Source organism: Dromiciops gliroides, chromosome 5 (genome assembly GCF_019393635.1).
Source record: "Dromiciops gliroides isolate mDroGli1 chromosome 5, mDroGli1.pri, whole genome shotgun sequence".
Classification (NCBI taxonomy): domain Eukaryota; kingdom Metazoa; phylum Chordata; class Mammalia; order Microbiotheria; family Microbiotheriidae; genus Dromiciops; species Dromiciops gliroides.
In genome coordinates, this window is record NC_057865.1 from 207892988 (window position 1) to 207914562 (window position 21575).

General features: G+C 35.5%; 1 protein-coding gene across 2 annotated transcripts in view; it reads left to right on the plus strand.

The window, feature by feature from the left end:
- Positions 1 to 21575, plus strand: part of LRRK2 (leucine rich repeat kinase 2) — a 200985-nt gene that overhangs the window by 166596 nt on the left and 12814 nt on the right. For both annotated transcript variants that reach the window (XM_043968574.1, XM_043968575.1), the window contains 9 exons: positions 886 to 986; positions 2900 to 3090; positions 6842 to 7002; positions 8678 to 8848; positions 13640 to 13740; positions 14537 to 14731; positions 15301 to 15494; positions 16119 to 16191; positions 18931 to 19115. In XM_043968574.1, coding sequence (XP_043824509.1) covers positions 886 to 986; positions 2900 to 3090; positions 6842 to 7002; positions 8678 to 8848; positions 13640 to 13740; positions 14537 to 14731; positions 15301 to 15494; positions 16119 to 16191; positions 18931 to 19115 — 1372 coding nt within the window. The remainder of the gene's footprint in view (positions 1 to 885; positions 987 to 2899; positions 3091 to 6841; positions 7003 to 8677; positions 8849 to 13639; positions 13741 to 14536; positions 14732 to 15300; positions 15495 to 16118; positions 16192 to 18930; positions 19116 to 21575) is intronic.

Below are 21575 nucleotides of genomic sequence, written 5' to 3' on the forward strand. Positions count from 1 at the left end.
CTTGTTTTCCCAGATTTACTCTCTTCCCACCCCATCCCACTATCTAGTTCCTTATGTTCAAAATATTGTTGCTATCTTTGACACTTACCTCTCTGTCATCTATATTCAGTTACCAAATCTTGTTGATGCTACCTCAGAAACCTTCTCTGTTTTTCTCTTCCACAACCACAGTATAGGCCTTTGAACTGAAGCATGCCTCCTGATTTGTGTATCTAACATTCCCTTTCCTTTTCTTCTTTTAAGTTATGTTTCAAAGAATTGCCAGAGTAATCTTTCTTATGAATAGATCTAATCATATCACTCCTGTACTGAAAAATCTTCAAAGCCTTTTATGATATGAATCAAACCTAATTTTTTAACCTTATTTCATTACTTCACTCCATGCAATTGATACTCCAACTAAACTAAATCCTTTTCTCTCTTTTCCCTCCCAGCACTGAATGTCTGGGTTTTTTTAGTTATCTCTATGCTTTTAAATCATATTGTTCCATATCCTTGAATATTCTTGCCCCTTCTTTATCCTTGCTTGTTAAATTGCTTGTCCATCCTTAAAAGTCCAACACAAGTGCCATCTTCTTTGTGAAGTCTTCCCTAATATGTTTATAGAATATTGTACTTCATAACTCTCTGTATCTCATCTCAGTGCTAAATACAATGTCTTGCATGCTATGGGTATTTAATAAAGTTTTATTGAATATGTTGAATTTGAGATGTTAGCTGAAATCATGGGATTAGATGAGGAAGAGTATAGAGGGAACATAAATGGACTATAGACATAAAATATCTTGGGAAATGCATAGTGTTTATTCTCAGCATATACTAGAGAGAGGATCTATTGTACATATTTTAATATGATGCTAAAAGTATTTTACATTTTTATAAAAGGTGATGGTGGGTTTGGATCAGTTTATCGAGCATCTTATAAAGGAGAAGAAGTGGCTGTGAAGATTTTCAACAAACATACATCACTTCGGTTATTAAGACAAGTACAAAATATTGCCTTTCTTGATCCTGCATTTAAAAATAGATGCCATTTTGCCATTTAGAAAATAATTGTGCCTATTCTTATTTAAATTAAGAAGGAAATTAATTGATGTTAATGGTATCATACTAAAATTCTATAAAATGGAAACAATCACCAAAAAAAGTAATATGCATTTAAAAATGAATTTTTTACATTTCTTCTCATTTATGGAGTAAGAATTTAGGGTTTCTTTCCCAAAGGAAATTGAAAAAAAAATGAGAGGCCTTTGCAGGGCAGGGGCAGGGTGAATGCCTGTTCAAAGCAGGATATCAGATTTTATTAAGGTTTATCTTACTTGTTTTTGTAGATGATAGTGTAAGTACCTTTAAGCATGTGAGTTACTATGCTACTATTTTACTTTTGAATAGACTTTTCACACTTAGAGTCCTGACAAGATGACTTTAATTAGAACTGGATTATTTTTAAACTATCTAACATATTTATTGATAATTCCTGTCTTAAATTCCATTGTCGTATACAACCATTCAGATATATGAGCAGGAACCCAAAAAAGACAAGAAAAATTATAAGCAAGAAAAATAATAATAATAACATACAAAGTATCAAACTTCCAAATAAATCATTAACAAAAAATAAGCTAAAAAAATTAAGCAAATAAGTGCTTAAGAAGTAATTGTATAAGCATATTCTTGTACTGTTTACCATATGATAAAAGAAACAATGGTCATGTGTATTAACTTGAACAGGATTGCACCGGGTAATCATGAATTTTGTTGCTTTCTGAAGTTTGACTCTTTGTGTTTTTTTCTTTTGTTTCAGGTTTTTTCCATATAAGAAAGAATTCAATTTATGTCTTCTAATATTTTTGTAGTTATCATTCCATATAGCATACAGAAAAAAACAAAATCAATTTAACTATTCCCTAATTATTAGTGCACATAGTTTGTTTCCAAATATTTTTCTTCTTTAAGTGGTGCTGCTAGGAATAGGAATATTTGCTGTTTCTTCCTGTCAACAGTTTTTTTTTTAGAATATAAACATAAAATGGGATTCTTAAAATTAAGGATATGTTTTCCTAACTCTTTTTGTACAATTCCACATTGCTATCCAAAATTTCAAACAAATTTATAGATATACTAGCAGTGGACTTATTTACTAATTTCCCACATCTATGCCAACATTGAATCTTTTGTTATCTTTCCCAATTTTGCTGTCCCAGTAGTTTTTATGTGCATTTCTCTAATTATTAATGATTTTGAATACTTTTTTTATAAGTGGATGTTTATAGGTTCTCTGCCAATTTGGGCTGAGAAATAATACATAGAAATACAAGTGGGGGCAGCCAGGTGGCACAGTGGATAAAGCACCGGCTCTGGATTCAGGAGGACCTGAGTTCAAATTCGGACTCAGACACTTGATGCTTACTAGCTGTGTGACCCTGGGCAAGTCACTTAACCCTCATTGCCCACCAAAATAAAGAAAGAAAGAAAGAAATATGATTGATAATTTCTTTTTCTTGTCTCAAGAACTTAGGTTTCTTATTTTTGCAAAATATTATCTAATTAACCAACGTATGAAAGTAATATTGAATGGAGAATGAAGACTCCTGTGTTATAAATATATTTTTATTTCTGATTCCTGAACCATCATCTATTAGTTAAGAAAAAATGTGCTACTTTCTTTCATTGAGCAATTTTTAACTTAAGTAGAATAATATGTATATAAGCATCTTGAGCTTCTAAGCTCTATAAAAAGTTTCAACTCATCTCAGACTTACTTTATACATAACCATTTAAATTATAGAATGTTGAATATTCTGTATTAAATCCAGAAGTCAAGAAAAGCAATTTTGATATTTATGTGCATTTCTCGCTTACTCCCATTAATTCAAATTATTACTTTTAACATTTGTAGGAGCTAGTAGTTCTTTGCCATCTCCACCACCCTAGTCTGATATCTTTGCTTGCCGCTGGTATTCGTCCCCGAATGTTGGTAATGGAACTAGCCTCAAAGGGTTCCCTAGATCGGTTGCTTCAACAAGACAAAGCTAGCTTAACCAGAACACTCCAGCACAGGATAGCACTACATGTTGCTGATGGCTTACGGTAATTACTTTTACGGGCAGTGAAATGGGGAAGGATCTCGAAATTTTTGCTCAAGTTTCTGTTTTAGGTTTATATAGGAGGAAACTTTACAAGAATATTTTCTGAATTCTTGAGTATTCAATAAAGTAATAGAAAGAAGAAACAAAATTTTAATTTCATGTATCTTTTTGGAGTACATGTATATACAAAATATATACATTTATACATGTTGTTGTTGTTTGTCCTTCATTTTTTTTTTTTTTTTTAGTGAGGCAATTGGGGTTAAGTGACTTGCCCAGGGTCACACAGCTAGTAAGTGTTAGTGTCTGAGGCTGGATTTGAACTCAGGTACTCCTGACTCCAGGGCCAGTGCTCTATCCACTGTACCACCTAGCTGCCCCTGTCCTTCATTCTTGAGGAGGACCATGACATTGGGGTGATGTCATGACTTGCACTGAATTGTATTTAAGTGAGGGAGGGCTGTATACATGAATATACATAAACATGCACACATACAAAAAATTAATAATTATATCTGGAACAAAGAAGAAGCTACTTTGATTTAGTAGAACACCCGATAGAGCTCTGGACTTGAATAAGAGACTTAAAAACAATGCTTACAATTTGTGTGACTGGACAAGTCACTTAACTTCTGTCTGCCTTAATTTTGTCATCTGTAACACAGGGATAATAATAGCAACTACCTCCAAGACTGTTGGAAAGCTTAAAGTAATATATAAATGCTCCAAGATATTTTACAGAAGAGGTAGCAGGTGTCAAAGTAGTCTTAATGTAGCATTGTCTTAATTGCAAATAAGAGATCTTTTCTGTGACTAGGTCAGAGTTGTTTGGGACACAAGCTGATCATCAACAATGTTAACAAACAAACAAAAAAAAATTACAAGTCCATCATACGTGTTGCAACTGGATTTATTACAAGAGAAAGGCACATGCATGTGGGAACTCCTTATGCCAAGGAGCCCAACAGTACAGGGAAGACCTTGGGTATTTAAGCTACAGGAATAAAGGGAAATCATAGGGAAGGGAAAGGTCTAATCCTCTTCTGAAGGGGAGTAGAAAGAGATGGCAGAAGCAGCATTCTTTTTACTTGGGAAATGTTGGACCATGAAGATTGGACAGTCTGCTCATCTATCTTGTAGATAAGATGTACAAAACAGTTCCTCGGTCTGGTACAGACTTGCTGGAACCTCTGTTGACTCCCAGGGATACACAGGGAGTCCAGTTTGGGGTGCAAAGAACAAATTATGTCAGCTCAGGGCAGGGGCTTTGCCTTTGACATGTTCAGGGCCTCCTGCATACTCTGAGTCTCGTGTGTCTGGAAAATATGGCAACTCAAGAAGACAGGTTTAGGGAGTCCATTAACAAGCATTTAGTAAGTATCTACTATGTGTCAGGCACTGTGCTAAGCACAAAGAAAGTCAAAAGACAGTTCTTGCTCTCAAGAAGCACATAATATAATGGGAGAGAGAACATTCAGTCAACTAGGTATAAACAACACACATACTTCCTATATTTATCACCGAATCAAGATTCTGGCAACTATTGTCAGTGCTTGGCTCAGTCTTTCTCTTCTCCTTAACTCCTTTTTTTTTTGTGAGGCAATTGGGGTTAAGTGACTTGCCCAGGGTCACACAGCTAATAAGCGTTAAGTATCTGAGGCCGGATTTGAACTCAGGTACTCCTGACTTCAGGGCCGGTGCTCTATCCACTGCACCACCTAGCTGCCCCGTCTCCTTAACTCCTAATCTTTCTCCCCACACTCACGCTTTTTCTAAATTTCCCTCATACTTTCAAGAACACCACCTTCTAGTCACCCAGTATTATCCTTGACTTTTCACTCTCATTACCCTCATTGGCCAAATTTTATCATTTCTACCATCACAGCATTTCTTATATCTGACCTTTTCTCAGTTACCACTTTAGTTCAGGTCTTCATTTCCTCTTAGCTTCCTCTATGTAACTGGCAAAGTGCTTTTCCCAAAATATAGTTTGAACCGTGCCAACTTTCCCCTATTTAGTAAACATCAATGACTTCCAATTGCCTCTACAGTAAAATACCTTTCCTGGGCAAGTGCATATTATTCCCTTTCCCACATCCTACAGTCCAGCCTTGTTGCATTCTTACTATTCCTCATACATTCCATTCCATCTCTTTTCTGTTACTTTGTATTGGCTATCCTCCATGACAGAAAAACGATAACTTTTTACCTGTGTCTTACAAGATTTAGATCAAGTTGTTGTTGTTGTTGTTGTTGTTGTTTGTCCTTCATTCTTAAAGAGGACCATGACATCAGGATGTCATGACTTGTAGTGAATTGGATATAAGTGAGAAAGGGCTGTGCAGAGTCACCAACCTCACTCTCTCCTCCAGATCCAGATCAGGGTCCAGTGGCAAGATATACATCAGGACAATTAGAGATGACTCCAAATGTTTAAGGCAATTGGGGTTAAGTGACTTGCCCAGGGTCACACAGCTAGTAAGTGTCTAAGGTCGGATTTGAACTCAGATCCTCCCACCTTCAGGACCAGATCAAGTACCACCTTCTAAATGAAATGCCAACTCCTAATGTCCGAACTCTCTCAGAATTACCTTGCATTGGGGGCGGCTAGGTGGTGCAGTGGATAAAGCACCGACCCTGGATTCAGGAGGACCTGAGTTCAAATCCGGCCTCAGACACTTGACACTTACTAGCTATGTGACCCTGGACAAGTCACTTAACCCCCATTGCCCCCGCAAAAAAAAAAAAAAAGAATTACCTTGTATTTATTTTCTTAATATACTTATTTACGTACATGTTGACTCTCCCATTGAAATTATAAGCCCCTTGAGGGCAGGGATTATTTAGTTTTTAGAGACAGCCAAGTGATGTACAAATCTGGACCTGGAGCCAGGAAGATCTGAATTCAAATATAGCCTCAGACACTTATTATCTTTGTGTCCTTGGGCAAGTCACTTAACCTCTGTTTGGCTCAGTTTCCTCATCTGTAAGATGGGGATATTTCCCAGGATGTTGTGAGGATCAAATGAGATAATATTTGTAAAGCACTTAGCATAGTGCCTGGCACATAGACATTATAAAGATGCTAGCTGCTATTGTTGTTTATAGCATAGTACCTGGCTTGTAAGTTCTTAATGGGTGCTTTTTGATCAATTGATTATAACCTCCTTATTCTGTTACCTTAAAACTCATTGCCTTTTTATATTTTTTGGCTTCCATGTCATACTGTGTCCAACTAAACTGTCTGCTCCAAACTACTGTCTACCATGCTTCTTTAATATCATATTCTGAAATATTTTTTTTCACTCAGGTAGAGACTACATTTTTTTTCCTCTTGAATTTATTACTATTAGATTTATCCCCATCTTCTTGTTTGTCAAGACCTTTTTGGATTCTGACTACTATTCAGTGTTTTACTCCTTCTTTATCTTTACTCCTTCTTAGCTGAGTGTACAATAATTATTTAAATAATTATTATAGGATACAAAAAAACTCTACTGATTAGTCATTTAACTGTAGATTTTAATGTCTCATTGACTTATGTATAAATATGTATCTAGAAGTCATAATATATCACTGTCTAATGATTAGCACATTGTAACTTTCTTCTTTTAACTTTGAAAAATAACCTCAATATAAAATAATTCACTGAATATTTTATGAGTTTATACAATTTAATGTGAGAATTATGAAGGAATATTTTAAGTTAAAAATATTTTTTCAAAATCTATCACTTCTACTTTATCAATTAGATACCTCCATGCATCAATGATTATATACCGTGATCTGAAGCCTCATAATGTATTGCTTTTTACCCTGTATCCTAATTCTGCAATCATTGCCAAGATTGCAGACTATGGAATTGCTCAGTACTGCTGCAGAATGGGGATAAAGACATCTGAAGGAACAGCAGGTATGTCTTAAAAGTTAGATTCTGTCTGTTTACTATTTTTTGGAGGGAAGGAGGGGACTGTGATTTCATTTGTATAAGAAATTTATATAAGAAATCCCCAGTAAAGAATGCCAAGTAACAGCTGCTCTATAGCATGTAGTCTTAGAGACTGCTAGGGCCACTGAGAGGTTAAATTATTTTCCCAGGGACACATAGTTCTGTATCAGAAATAGCATTTAAACTCAAGTCTTTCTGACTCCAAGGCACACTGCCTATTTGCATAGGATTAATCATAACCTCAGACTGCAGGTTCTAGAGAATGAACAGTTCTTCCTCTATAAAAAGAAGGGGTTGGATTATAAAACCTCTAAGGTTTCCAGTTTGTAATGTTTTATTTTATGACCCTAGGCTGAACAGGTTGACACTGATCCCAGAGGGGTTAACAACTTGTTGCCCAGCATCCAAGAAGTAATGGCAGAGCCCGAGTACTCTCACTGAGCCCGGGTACTCTTACTACAAATCTAGCACAGTTTCTACTGCACGGTGGTGGATGAAGACAGGGATAGCTTTCTTATCAAGTATATATATCACATGAAATTGGGTAGAATAGCTAATATATTAGATGAAAGAATTGAGATAAAAAAGATTTCAACAGGCTAGATTCCAAATTTAATGCAGTGATATTTAATAGTGACAAAAATATAATTCCAATACTGAATTCAGAAATCAGTTGCACAGGTATAACATGGCAGAGAGACATGGTGAAGCAGCATACTGATCATGTGGAAAACAATTGGGTTTTAGTGTAGTGCAAACTCAAACTCAGAATGACTACACAGTATAAATGATGGCCAAAAAAGCTATTTCTTTTTTTTTTTTTTTTGCTGGGCAATTGGGGTTAAGTGACTTGCCCAGGGTCACAGAGCTAGTAAGTGTCACATGTCTGAGAGTGAATTTGAACTCAGGTCTTACTGAATCTAGGGCCAGTGCTCTATCCACTGCACCACCTATCTGCCCCCCCCCCAAAAAAGCTTTAAAAAAAGCTATTTCAAGCATAGAAAAAATTAATAGAAGCCTAGAATCCAAAATGAGTGAAGGAAATGAAAACACTGCATGTAAGAATCAGTTAAAGAAATTGGGGATATATAATCTGAAGAGGGCCTAGAAATGACCTGTCATATGAAAAAAGATATTAGATTATTTTCTTAGCTCAGACTAGCAAGATCAAAGAGTTAATCCATTAAATACCATTTATCAACTTACCTGTTATATGTAAGGTACTCTGCTATCATGTGCAGTGGCCACACCCCAGTAAAACAGTCTACAAAGACTAGGAAAGGGGGCAGCTAGGTGGTGCAGTGGATAAAGCACTAGCCCTGGATTCAGGAGGACCTGAGTTCAAATCCAGCTTCAGACACTTGACACTTACTAGCTGTGTGAGCCTGGACATGTCACTTAACCCTTGTTGCCCCACAAAAAACAAACAAAAACAAAGATTAGGAAAGGTAGTGATATGTATCAGAGAATGAAGTACCCATAAAGATGGGACTTATACTAAGAAAGAGGTATCACCTCTATGTTCGCACTTAACAAAGTAGAATTAGAATTCTTCCCTTTGAATTCGTAGTCTTTAATACCATATTTCTTATTATTATATGCTTCTTATGCTGTAGAATATTGGTTTGTTTATTTTCAGGATTTCGTGCACCTGAAGTTGCCAGAGGAAATGTAATTTACAACCAACAGGCTGATGTTTATTCATTTGGCTTACTGCTTTATGACATTTTGACAACAGGAGGCAGAATTCTAGAAGGACTGAAATTCCCAAATGAGTTTGATGAGTTAGCTATACATGGGAAATTACCAGGTAAGTTAAGTTTTATTAATAATTAATAACTTTTTTGGATTTAAGGAATTCTATGTTACACTACATTGATTCAGTTTGACAAACTTTTATTAAGCACCTGTTATATTAAGGTACTTTGTGAAGTGCTAAGGATACTAAAACAAAGACAAAACAGAACCTGATCTCGAAGATTTTTTATTCTGAATTCAGTTTGTTCATTGCTTAAGTGGTTTGCATAAATTCTGTTTGAGTCATTCTGTCCTCCTTTGTTTGTGCATTCGCACGGACCACCACTTACTATGCCTGAGATACACTCCTTCCTCATCTCTGCCTTTTGAAATCTTTCACTTCCTTCAAGACTTAATTGCCACATAGATGAGTAAGAATTTCTCCAGGTGAAAATGATCTCTTCCTCCTTAGATTTTTCTAGAATACTTTGTATAAATGGCTCCTTTATCCCAGGAAGGGTGAAGTGGAAAAAAAAACCACTGGATTTTGAAGTAAGAAGACTCAGGTTCAGATACTAGCTACCCTATTCATTTACTATGATCTTGGGTTATGTTGCTTGCTTATGTTATTTGAATTTCAATTTCCTCATCTCTAAAATAAGGGAATTGGACAAAATCACCTCTAAACTCTCTTCTAGCTCTAAACTGAAATCTATGATCCTATCATTTCCTATCTCATTCTAACGTGTACTTATTTGTAGACATGTATGATATTCTCCTTTTAGATTGTCAGGTCCTCATAATGACCTCCATTCTTTCTGCCCCTTCATTACTCTCACAATCTATCACCCTTGCCTTGCTTTCTCTTTCTTCCCTCCCTAATTAAACAGTTCAACATCATGCTTTTAAATTAAATTAAATCCCTTTCCTCTTGACCCAACCTTGGATTATTCCCACAATCCCATCCTTCCTCTCCTTTCTTTCTCATCTCTTGTTATTCAGATGCCTTCTGCCACATCTCCTCCTTCACTCCTGTCTCAAATTGACCTTAACATTCCACTGTTCAAAGTTACTAGTGCTCTCTTAACTAAAAGATGCAGTGGCCTTTTCTCAATCTTGATCTTTCTTTAGCCTTTGACACAATTGGTCACCCTCTCCTTGACAGTCCCTTTTCTCTAGGTTTTTGGAACACCACTCTTTTCTCTTTCTGTGTGTCTGACTGCTTCTTGTTAGTCTTCGTTGCTGAATCCTTATCCAGACCATGTGCTCTGGTAGAACCAGTGTTCCACAGGCTCCTATCCTGGGCCCTCTTCATCTATACTACTTCACTTGGTGATTGCATCAGTTCCCAAGGATTTAATTACCACCTCTATTACGTTGATTATTTTCAACTCTACCTATCTACCTCTCTGATGACCTCCAATCTCTCATCTCCACTGCCTTTTAGACGTCTCCAACTGGATGTCCAGTAGACATCTAAAACTGAGTAGATCTAGAATAGAATTCATTATCTTCCTCTTTCCCAAACTGGCAACACCATTGTCCTAGTCCATCAGGCTCACAACCGACATGTCATACTTAACTATTCACTGTCTCTCCTCCACCATAGCCAATCTGTTGCCAAGGCCTGTTGATTTCACTTTTGAAGTATCTATTGAAGACTCCCCCTTCTATCCTCTGAAACTGCCACCACTCTAGTTTGGGTCTGCCTACCTCAAGCCTCTCCCCATGGATGTCCTCCAGAGTTCTGTACTGGACTCTCTCCTCTTCTCACTCTGTACTATTTGACTTGTTGATCTTATCAGTTCCCATGGATTCAATGATCACCTCTGTTCTGATGGTTCTTAATCTTTTTGTCTAGCCTTAACCTCTCTCCTGAACTCCGGTCTAACATCTCTAACTTCCTCTTGGATAACTAAGTAGATGTCCCAGAGACATCTTAAACTCACCATATAAAAAACTGAACTATGTTTTCCACAAAACAATCTCAGTTATTCTGAACTTTCTCCTTCTTGTTAAGGGTATCACCATCCTTCCTATCAGGCATACAACCTAGGTGTCATCCTTGATTCTTCATTTCCTTTTATTCCCCTCATATCCAATCAGTTTCCAAAAATGGTTGATTTTACCTTTGTAATGTCTCTTGAATATGCTCCATTCTCTCCTCTAACACTGCTACCAACCTGGTGTAAGTACTCATCCCCTCATGACTGGACTACTGCAATTTCCTCCTAATTGGTCTCCTTCCATCGTCTCTCCTCTCTCCAATCCATCCTCCACCTTCCTGTCAAATTGACCAAATCATCTCCTACAATAAGTTTTAGTGTTTTATATCACCTTTAGAATCAAATATAAAATCCTGTTTCTCATTCAAAAGCCTTCTTCATTTTCCTCCTACTGCCATTTCCATCTTCTTACATGCCTTCTGTCCTCCCTTTCCCCCCAGTGATACTGTTCTCCTTACTGTTCCTAGAAAAAAAACCAAATCTCCCAGTTCTGGGCATTTTCACTTGCTGTCCCCCATGCCTAAAACTCTCCCTCTTCATCTCTACCTTTTTGATTCTCTGTCTTCCTTCAAGTTTCAGCTAATTCCTGATGTTGTTTGTCCTTCATTCTGGAAAAGGGACCATGATATCAGGGTGATGTCATGACTTGTAGTGAATTGCATTTAAGTGAGAGAAGGCTGTGCAAGGTCACCAACCTCACTCACTCATCCAGAACCACTCGTCCACTGGCCAAGATATATATCAGGATGACTGGAGATGGAGTTAAGTGACTGAGGTGTCTGAGATGAGATTTGCATTCAGGTCCTCCCAACTTCAGGGCCAGTATTCTGTCCACAGCACTACATTAGCTGCCCCCCTAGCTAGTTCCCGTCTTCTGTAAGAAGCCTTTCAAAATCCCCCTTAATGCCAGTTCCTTCCTTCTGTTGATATACTCTACTTTTAGCAAAGGTGTTTACTAAGATGCTATAGTAAGAACAGTTGGTACAAAACATTTCCCTTGAAAGCTTAGGGTTCAATCTCCCACAAAAACACACAGCATCCATAGAAAGAGGAACCTCAAACTTAAAGTACAATGATACATGTATAGAAAACACAAATGGCAAAGGGGTAATTATCAACTCCTGGTACAGAAAAGTTTTCTTCATAGAATCCACATGTAATTCCCTGACCAGATACATTGTTATCTACTGCTCAGATATCTTTGTTAAAAAGGTTATTATTGGGGGAGAGAAAGGGGGAATGAAAGTCCAGAAGTCCCTTCTCCACCTTTCCCTGCCAACCTCTTCAAGCAGTTTGCTCTTATGAGCCTCATTTTTCCTCTACTTTGGGCTCCAATTCCCCAACTTTTGTTCTCCAAACCAGATCTCTTCTGCTATTGAACTATTGAACTCCCAAGTTGACTTGCTGTTTTTATACACTGCCCGAGAGACGTGTCTTAATCTCTTAACCAATCATAAGATTTTTTTTTGTGGTGTCAGCTGTTTTCCATCTGATGGCTAAAGCGCTATAATCCTTTAGATCTGACTGAAGATTTATTTATACACTGTGAGATTTTAAGAAAGTGTCTTAGCACTTACTACTCTATGATTTATCTGAGGGTCTGTACCTTTCTGTGATTACATTTATTGATATGGGGCATGAAACCCCATTCTGATATGTATATACTTATATGTATACATGTTGTTTTCTCTAATAAAATGAGAGATCCTTGAAGGCATTGGATCTTTGTATCTCAATATTTAGCACAATGCCTAGTAGGTGATATATATATATATATATATAGTTTCTTTTTTATAAGAAGACAAGGACTATAATTTGCATCTTTGTAGCCCCAGATTCTAAAATAGAGTAATTTTGTATTTCATTGTCTTTTTTTAAAGTAATAAACATTTTCATCCCTCCTTCCTTCCCTCCTCTCCCCACTGCCTGAGACAGTAAGCAATTAGATATTGGTTATACATGTACAATTATGTAAAGCATTACCATACTAGTCATTTTGTATAAGAAAACTAGAATAAAAGAAAAAAATGAAAGGAAGTGAAAAATAGCATGCTTCAGTCTGTGTTCCATCAATATCAGTTCTTTCTTGGGAGGTAGATAGCATGTTTCATCAATAGTCCTTTGGGATTGTCTTGGATTGTATTGTTAAGAATAGTTACGTCCTTCACAGTTTTTCATCAAACAAGATTGCTGTCTCTGTACACAATGTCCTTTCGGTTCTGCTCACTTCACTATACATCAATTCATACAGGGCTTTCCAGGCCTTTCTGAAATCATCCTACTTGTCATTTCTTATAGCACAATAATATTCCATCACCATCATATACACAGCTTGTTTAGCAATTCCCGAATTGATGCACATTCTTTTGATGTCCAATTCTTAGCCACCACAAAAAGGACTGCTATAAATATTTTTGTACAAATAGGTCTTTTTCTCTTTTGGGGGACTTCATTGTCTTTTAATGCTTATTGAATTAAGTGCTTATTAATGTAGATAGAATTTCTTTTCAACAAATTTCAAAATTTGAAGCCTTGTATGATGTAAAAAAGTCTAAGTCTTTTATTTTAACAATCTTATAGAATTTGTTGTTATGATATTTGTTCCATTTATCTGTTTGGATACTCTGAAGACAAAATTTAATATAATAACTAAGAATTATTCCCCATTTATCCTGTATATAGTTTGCTTTGTTTGCATTGTAAACTCCTTGAAGGCAGATACTGTCTTTTGCTTCTTTTCCAGTACTTAGCACAGTGCCTGCTACATGGTAGGTGCTTAACAAATGTTTGTTGATTGGATTCAGTGATCCTTATTTGTCTTATTGCTATATTAATGAGGTTTATTTTGAATGTTTTAGATCCAGTCAAGGAATATGGTTGTATTCCATGGCCTAAGGTAGAAAACTTAATTAAGAAGTGTCTGAAAGAAAATCCTCAGGAAAGGCCAACATCTGCCCAGGTTTTTGTTTTTAAATTTATATACAAATAGCCATTATCATGTCAGTTTAACTTAATGTATTAAATTCTACCAGTTAAAAAGAAATGTTATGTTTTATATTGATTGTTGGAAAAGTATTATTAAACTTGATGTTTTCCAACCTGAAAAAGGAAAGTACTTTTTTTAAAAATTGTTTTAAGGGTCCAATTGTATTATCAGTCTTATTGACTTTTTGCCATTTAAACTAGCTTTTGACAGGTACTAACCACATTAATTTGCCAGACTAACTTTTATCATACTATAATGGCTTTCTGTATTAAATTATTTTTCACCTTCATCATTCCTATAGTTTCTATTGATATTCTCCCATGTCTCATAATAAAATGAAATACTAGAACTAGAATCTAATTTATGATTTGTTTGATATTTGACTCATTTGGACCAATGTAGTTAAGTTTAAATTACCTTCACATGATAGAATATTGAACTTTTAAAACATATCATTTTACTAATCACCTTAAAATATCATTAAACTTTAATATCCCATCCTGTGTAATTCTTTCCAAACAATCTGGTCTGCATAATGTGACATAGAATTCAATTTTGGCTTATTGTTCTGTGGTTCTGTGGTCCCTGCCTCTCAAATTATCATGTCATTTTGGATAGGTCTTGAGAAAATAGATAGATTAGAGATTAATTTATGGGATTTAGATTTAGCTTGATAAAGTTTGTACTTGGTTATACTTTCATAAGATTTCTCAAGGCAAAGTGTTTAAAATTAATTCTGGCTGTTTTTTAATCAATTTTCCCCCTACAGGTATATGAAATTTTGAACTCAGCTGAATTAATATGTCTAATGAGATATATTTTAATACCCAAAATATTTGTAGCAGAATGCATGATTGTTACAAATCAAAGCAGCAAAAATGCAGTCATCTGGCTGGGTAGTGGGAACAATGATATAGGACAGCTATCCTGTCTTGAGATAAATACTGAAAGACATATCTCTAAGGTAGAGTTGCTTACTACCTATTACCTTATTCTTTATTATCTGCTTAATACCTGATATACTAAAATTTTTCAAAGTTATGTTTTTAGAATATTATTTTATTTTCAAATAATTTGAAAACATTGAGTGACCAATATACCCCCTTGATAAATTGCTTGGCAAGAAGTAAATGAATACAGGAGAACTAACTAAAAGTTATTTTGTTGGGTTATGGTATGTTACATCTGTAGTTTTAAAAGCACTGTAGATCATAAAATTGTATTAATTAATAAGATTTTTAAAGTCTTTATCAAGGATAGAAGAAAATATATTACTTTGGCCATTTTACTCTAAAAATTATTGTACCTGACTTTTAAGATCAAGCTTGCATGACTCTAGTAATGCAATTTTCATTAAATCATATTCAGACCCTGTTTTATCAATGTTTGTCTTATAAGATACAGAATGCATTTATAGTTAATTAATTTTATTTTCAGATAGAGATAATTGTTAGGTTTTTCATGATATTCAAGTTTTCCTTATTTAAACTGGACTGAAAACTCTTCTAAAAGTTTAATGCATTCCATTGGCAGGATGTGACAGAGAGTAGAATATTGTGCCTTGCCCTTGTGTATCTTCTGGTTGAAAAGGAAAGCTGGATTGTGGCAGGAACACAGTCTGGCACCCTATTGGCAGTCAAGACAGAAGATGATAAAAAGAGCCACATGCTTCAAAGAATGACCGACTCTGTTACTTGTTTATACTGCAGTTCTTTTTCTAAGCAAAGGTATCTTGACAGGTTTGAACATAGTGTGGGGGGGCCGGTTTTCAACTGTCTACCTATAATATACACAGTTTTTTTAGGGAAACAAGACATGTTTGATATAGTTTCAACATATTGTAATTGGTTTTCATATGCCAAAGAAAATAAATGGCTGCTCTGCTTTTCTAGATGGACTGTAAGCACAGTGGACCTTGGTAAAATTGTGAATTATGAAAGTTTGTCTTTGGAATCCTTATGGTCCCTTTTTCTTTTTTTGGCAATACACCGGGGAATATGCTTTCATACATTACCAATTAACAAGAAGCTGTATTAGCTACTCTGATAATTGCTTACCTCTCTAAGAGGCATTTACATTCTAATTCTTTAAGCCAGAAGTATGAACAATGTTTAAGGCAAAAGTGACAGGCTAATAATAATGGAGCAGAGGTTGAAGGAGAGTAGGAATCTCATCACTCAGCCCCTTATATCATATTGTAGAATACCCAATCTCATTTGAATTGATATGTCAGAAACTTGAAGCATTAAGGTTTGAGCAAATTTCAAAGTATGGACTCCACTTCCAGCTTTGGTATCAAATTAATTTTTCCTTTGTAATTTTATTCCTTTTCCTTTTTTTTTTCATTTCAGCAAACAAAAGAATTTTCTTCTGGTGGGAACTGCAAATGGCAGACTAGCTATTTTTGAAGACAGAAATGTTAAGGTAAATGTTAAATTAATTTTCTATGAAAATGCAAATGTCTTGTCTCTGCAAATTCTTTGAAGACAAGGACCAGGTCGACAAAGTGAGGTTAGGCTTGGAGTCAGAGCCTAGGATCCATCCTAGTTCTGCCACTTTGTTTGCCACAATGTGCTGCTGCACATTGAGTAAGTTATTTTGCCTCTCTGAACCACAGTTTTCTCAACTTTAAAATGAAAGGGTTCACCTAGTTAACTTCTTAGTTCCCTCTCATCTCACTCTGTTTGATCCTATGATCTTATACTTCTTTTGCATTACCCATAGAACCTAGCATATAGGAAGCACTCAGGGAATACTTATTTGTTCATAGATAAACCTATAAGCTGCCAAGAAGACAGCCGTGTTGCCCTTGGTAGAGGAAATTTCCTTATCTGGGAATTCTTTCTACAAGTGCAATCAGAGGGTTTGTCTCTATCTCTATACTAATTGAGTAATAATTGGCTGTCTTAATGAGCTAAGTTAAAGACCAAAATCTAGCTGTTCTTTTTTTAAGCTTTTTGATACCATTGACTCTATGTAAGTACATTCTCCATGACAGATACGCCTACCTGTTTTATGCCTTACTTAATATTTATAGTGAACTGTTATCTCTGTTGTTTCTGCTATTAAGAAATCTTCTATGATTACCGAATGAAATATATTTCTCATGGTTGATAAGTGATCCAGTTGGAATGGAAAGTAGAAAGGCAATACAGCTAGATGATAAACATCTGTACTCTCATTTTAATTGATGAAATATCCACCTAACAGTGCCAAGAACTTTTGGGGCAAAAAAAATATGCTTATCTTTAGCACCTCTGAATGTCTGTGGGGACAAGAAAGGAATTTGTGAAGCCACCTCTCCTCTACTCTGCAAGGCTTTGAGAGTTTGAGGTCCTCATCTTCTCCCACCTGGATTTTGGAGGAAGTAGTGGTCTATTGGTGGTTTGACCCACCTCACTCATGGGACCTTCTCTGTCTTCCTCTGGGAGCCTTGTTGCTTTAGCTAGACTTGTTTGCTTGACTGTCCCTGAAAAAGAAATGCCCTCTGGATGTGTACTCCAAAGGAAGTCAAAGACAGAAAGGTCCAATACCAAAATATTCAATGTTGTACTTTTCTTAGTAGCAAAGAATTGGGAAAAATAAAAGATGGTGTATATGTGAAATATAATATTTATAAGAAATAAGGAATGAGAAATTTAAAGAAACGTGGGAGGGGGCAGCTAGGTGGTGCAGTGGATAGAGCACCAGCCCTGGAGTACCTGAGTTCAAATCTGGCCTCAGACACTTAATACTTACTAGCTGTGTGACCCTGGGCAAGTCACTTAACCCCAATTGCCTCACTAAAAAACAAAAAACAAAAAAAAATAAAAAAGAAACGTGGGAGGGGGCAGCTAGGTGGTGCAGTGGATAGAGCACCAGCCCTGGAGTACCTGAGTTCAAATCTGGCCTCAGACACTTAATACTTACTAGCTGTGTGACCCTGGGCAAGTCACTTAACCCTCATTGCCTCACTAAAAAAAAAAAAATTTCATTAAATGTCACAAAACAAAATAAAATGAATCAAAAGAACAATACAATATATACTGTTATAAGAATGTAAATGAAAAGATGGCTAAAATGATTTTACATGACAGGAGAAGGGCAGGAAGAAAAAATATTATACATGCACACATATACACAGTGTTAGATTCAGTCATTGCATCAGGTGTTTGCTTTTGTTGTTTTTCTTTCTAGAGAGGAGGGATGAAAAATGACCATTACATAAAGAATTGCACAGAATCAGAAGGTCTAAATGAATTGTTATCTGTATTATTGGAGGAAGTGCCTGTATCATATGAGGCAACCATCTATCAATAAATGCTTGTTAAGCATATGACATTGTGCTAGTGGTTGAGAATACAAATACAATTGTGAGATAGTTGCTACTCCCATGAAGCTTACATTCTGCTGAATATTTGGTCAATTGAAGGATGGATAGAAAAAAACATTTCTTAAATACCTATCTAAGCACTTTAAAAATATTATCTTAATTGATTCTCATAACAACACTTGGAAGGACTTGCTGTTGTTGCTGTTTACATTGGGGGAAAGTGAAGCAGGCAGAGATTAGTGAAGAAGTATTGAAACATATTACCAGTGACTATTTTTATGCAGGAAAATTGTTGAATTTGGTCAAATTGAGTTGAACTGAATTTCTGTTATATCTCTCATATCATCTCTTATAGCGCTTTGGTACTCAATTTGTATTCAATAATTATGCCAATGAAATACGAATGTCCAAACTATACTTTTGCATGTAGTGTTCACTTTACCATCTTTGTAGGAAAATGATGAAGTTAGGCATTAAGATAATAACTTCTAGGATTTGAATTCCTACATAGTTATCTGTGATAACTACCCTTCTGGCTAACTAATCTATAATGTTTAGTTGCTTAAATACTTCACTGAATGATGAAAATACATGTTCTAAGATCTAAATTTTACCCACTTAAGATTTTAAGCCACTAACTAAACATGCTATGCTGGGAGCCTGTTAAAAAACTAATTAATTTTTAGTTTGATGTCAGTGTTTTGAGTTTTTTCCCTGAATTATTAATATTGGCTTTAGTTACTTTGCCTATGGATTTCATTCCTAGACAGCTTCAACTATTTTTTAGATTTTAAATTATGCCTGTATTATATTTTCTGAGAATGTCTTTTTTCTTCCCTTTTTTGTTCAAGTTTGAAGGAGCTCCTCCTCTGAAGACATTAAATATAGGAAATGTCAGCACTCCACTAATGTGCTTAAATGAATCCATATATTCATCAGAAAAAAATATAATCTGGGGAGGATGTGGCACGAAGATTTTCTCACTTTCTAATGATTTCTCCATTCAGAAACTTATTGAGACAAAGACAAATCAACTGTGAGTTATTTCTAGTTAAATCACAAATCTATTAGTTTCCTTATATTCTGCTCTTTTTAATCAGCCAGTAATGCTGATTATAATTCTTGTTAATTGTTTAATTATATTTAAGATGGGAGTCAGTGTCGTACAGTGCATAGTTTGTTAGACCTGAAGAAAAATGGTTGGGGTTCAAATCCTGGCTTTGACAATTAGTAGTTCTGTGACTGTGCTCAAATCTAAAACTCCTAGCTACAAATACATTTACATCACACAGTAAAGTCAAGACCTTTGATAGGTTGACAACATAATTTCCAAAGGTTCTGTGATATAACATGTTGAGTCTGCAGGGCAAGCACCCCTATAGCACCCCAGGGACCTTGTGTTTATAATTTGGCATAGCCACCACTAGATTATTAGATATTGCTAATGATTAAGATTCAAGGCACTGGTTGCTGAGACAGTTCAATTCAATTTAACATATTCAAATGCCTACTATATGAAAGGCATTGGAAACATAGAAACAAAAACAGAATAGGAAATTATTAAGGTAAAGCAGGGACAGAATAAATCAAGGTCTTCTTTCCACTTCACCTGACAAGTTGCATTTTAACTTTAGTTTATGTACAAGTTTTTATTTGGTCACTTATTTGTTTAGTAATAATTTTAGAGTATTTACCATGGGTAAAAGCATTGTATGTTATTATAGTTTTATCCTGTCTCCATCAGAATAATAAACATATGGGATTCCAGGGTTAAACTATCTCTATAGTCTTGGCAGAAGAATCACTTTAAGTTGTTTTGACTCAGAGTTTTGGAAGTATCTGCTATCAACCGAAAAACCCCTATTCTCTCCTCACCCTACTCTTTCTAATGGTCATTTTATTAGTGCTTCATCATCATCAAAAATATTTATTGAGGACTTGCTGGCTGTATACAAAATATTTGTGCTATTCTGCCTGTCTTATGTGTGAATACCTTCACAGCAAAATTCACAAGGAACATAAATTATCCTGTTTTTTGTGCCCTTCCCCCTAAGACTTGGCTTATTAGTGACCTTTACTGTTGTATTTGTTATTACTTTTGTTTTTTTGCTGCCTTTCCTTTCTTGATTATGTATCCTTCTATTCTATATAGACTACCTGTTGGATAGCATATAAAGACAAGCCTATAAACCTTCTCTATGATGAAAATGGAAGTTACTCCCATGGGAAAATTTATGAAGATTGGGGAACAGATCTTAAAAAGAATAATAGTTATAAAAATGTTATCAGTCCGACATATCTCCTGGTGTTCTTGCCAAATTTCTTCTAAACCATATTGTGATTTAACCCCAATAGAGATGATGTAAAAATATAGTCAAAATCTCCAGTTAACAAATCTCTAGGCATTTTTATAATCTGGAAGCACCACCCCAGACTCATAGCCTTGCTGATCCATTGACCCTTCTCTAATTGTCTGACTTACGTTGTTGGTTGTCCTGGAAGAGGACATGATGTCAGGACTTTCAGTGAATTGGATTTAAGTGAGGGAAGGCTATGCAAAGTGCCCAGCCTCACTCTCTCCTCCAGAACCATCTGGGTCCAGTGGCAAAATATACATCAGGACAACTAGAGATGGCCCTGGATGTTATCATGGTTTTCTACAATGAGAGCAAAACATTTCTTTCCCTTGCCCAATCAAAAATTCCTAATTTGGGGATTCAAGCAGTATATCTCTCTGGCACATTCTCACTCACTCTAGGATAATACTTCTCATGTGACTATCCAATATTGTCCTTTAATAGCTCTAAGTATGGGTAGTAAAAAACCGATTTCTTCAATATTCCAAATAATCTAGATTTTGTTGTGATATTCTAAGTTTACTTTGGAGTGATAATATTTTTCATTCTTGTGTGTGTGTGTGTGTGTGTGTGTGTGTGTGTGTGTGTGTATTGAAGTAATATAGTTTAGTAGATAGAGTACCGGCATTCAGGAAGACTTGAATCCTCCTTCTAACACTGTCACTTAACCTCTGAGCTTTAGTTTTCTCAAAAGTAAAATGGGAAAAATCATGCCTGTTTTAATTATCTCTCAGGTTTGTTAGAAGACTCAAATGAGATAATGTATTAAAGTAATTTGCAAACATTACAGGTACATATGTTTTATCTATTTATTTGGTTTTTTTTCTAAGATTTTTAATTGATATATTTTGGTTTTGCATCACTTCAATTTCCCAATATATGTTCCCTCCCCTTCCATCCGAAGAAGCCATCCCCTATTACAAAGATTAGAGAAAAAAGCAGTTCAACAAAACTATTAATATGTCAACTGAGTATTGATATATAATATTCCAGACCCATTGTCCAGACCCCTCTTCTTTCAGGCCAGTTTTAGTCAATGGAATTGCAGCATGTTCTGTTATTGTTGTTCTTTCTTTGCACATTGTTGCACTTGGTGTATCTTATTTTCCTTGTTCTGTTTACTTCACTTTGTAGCAATT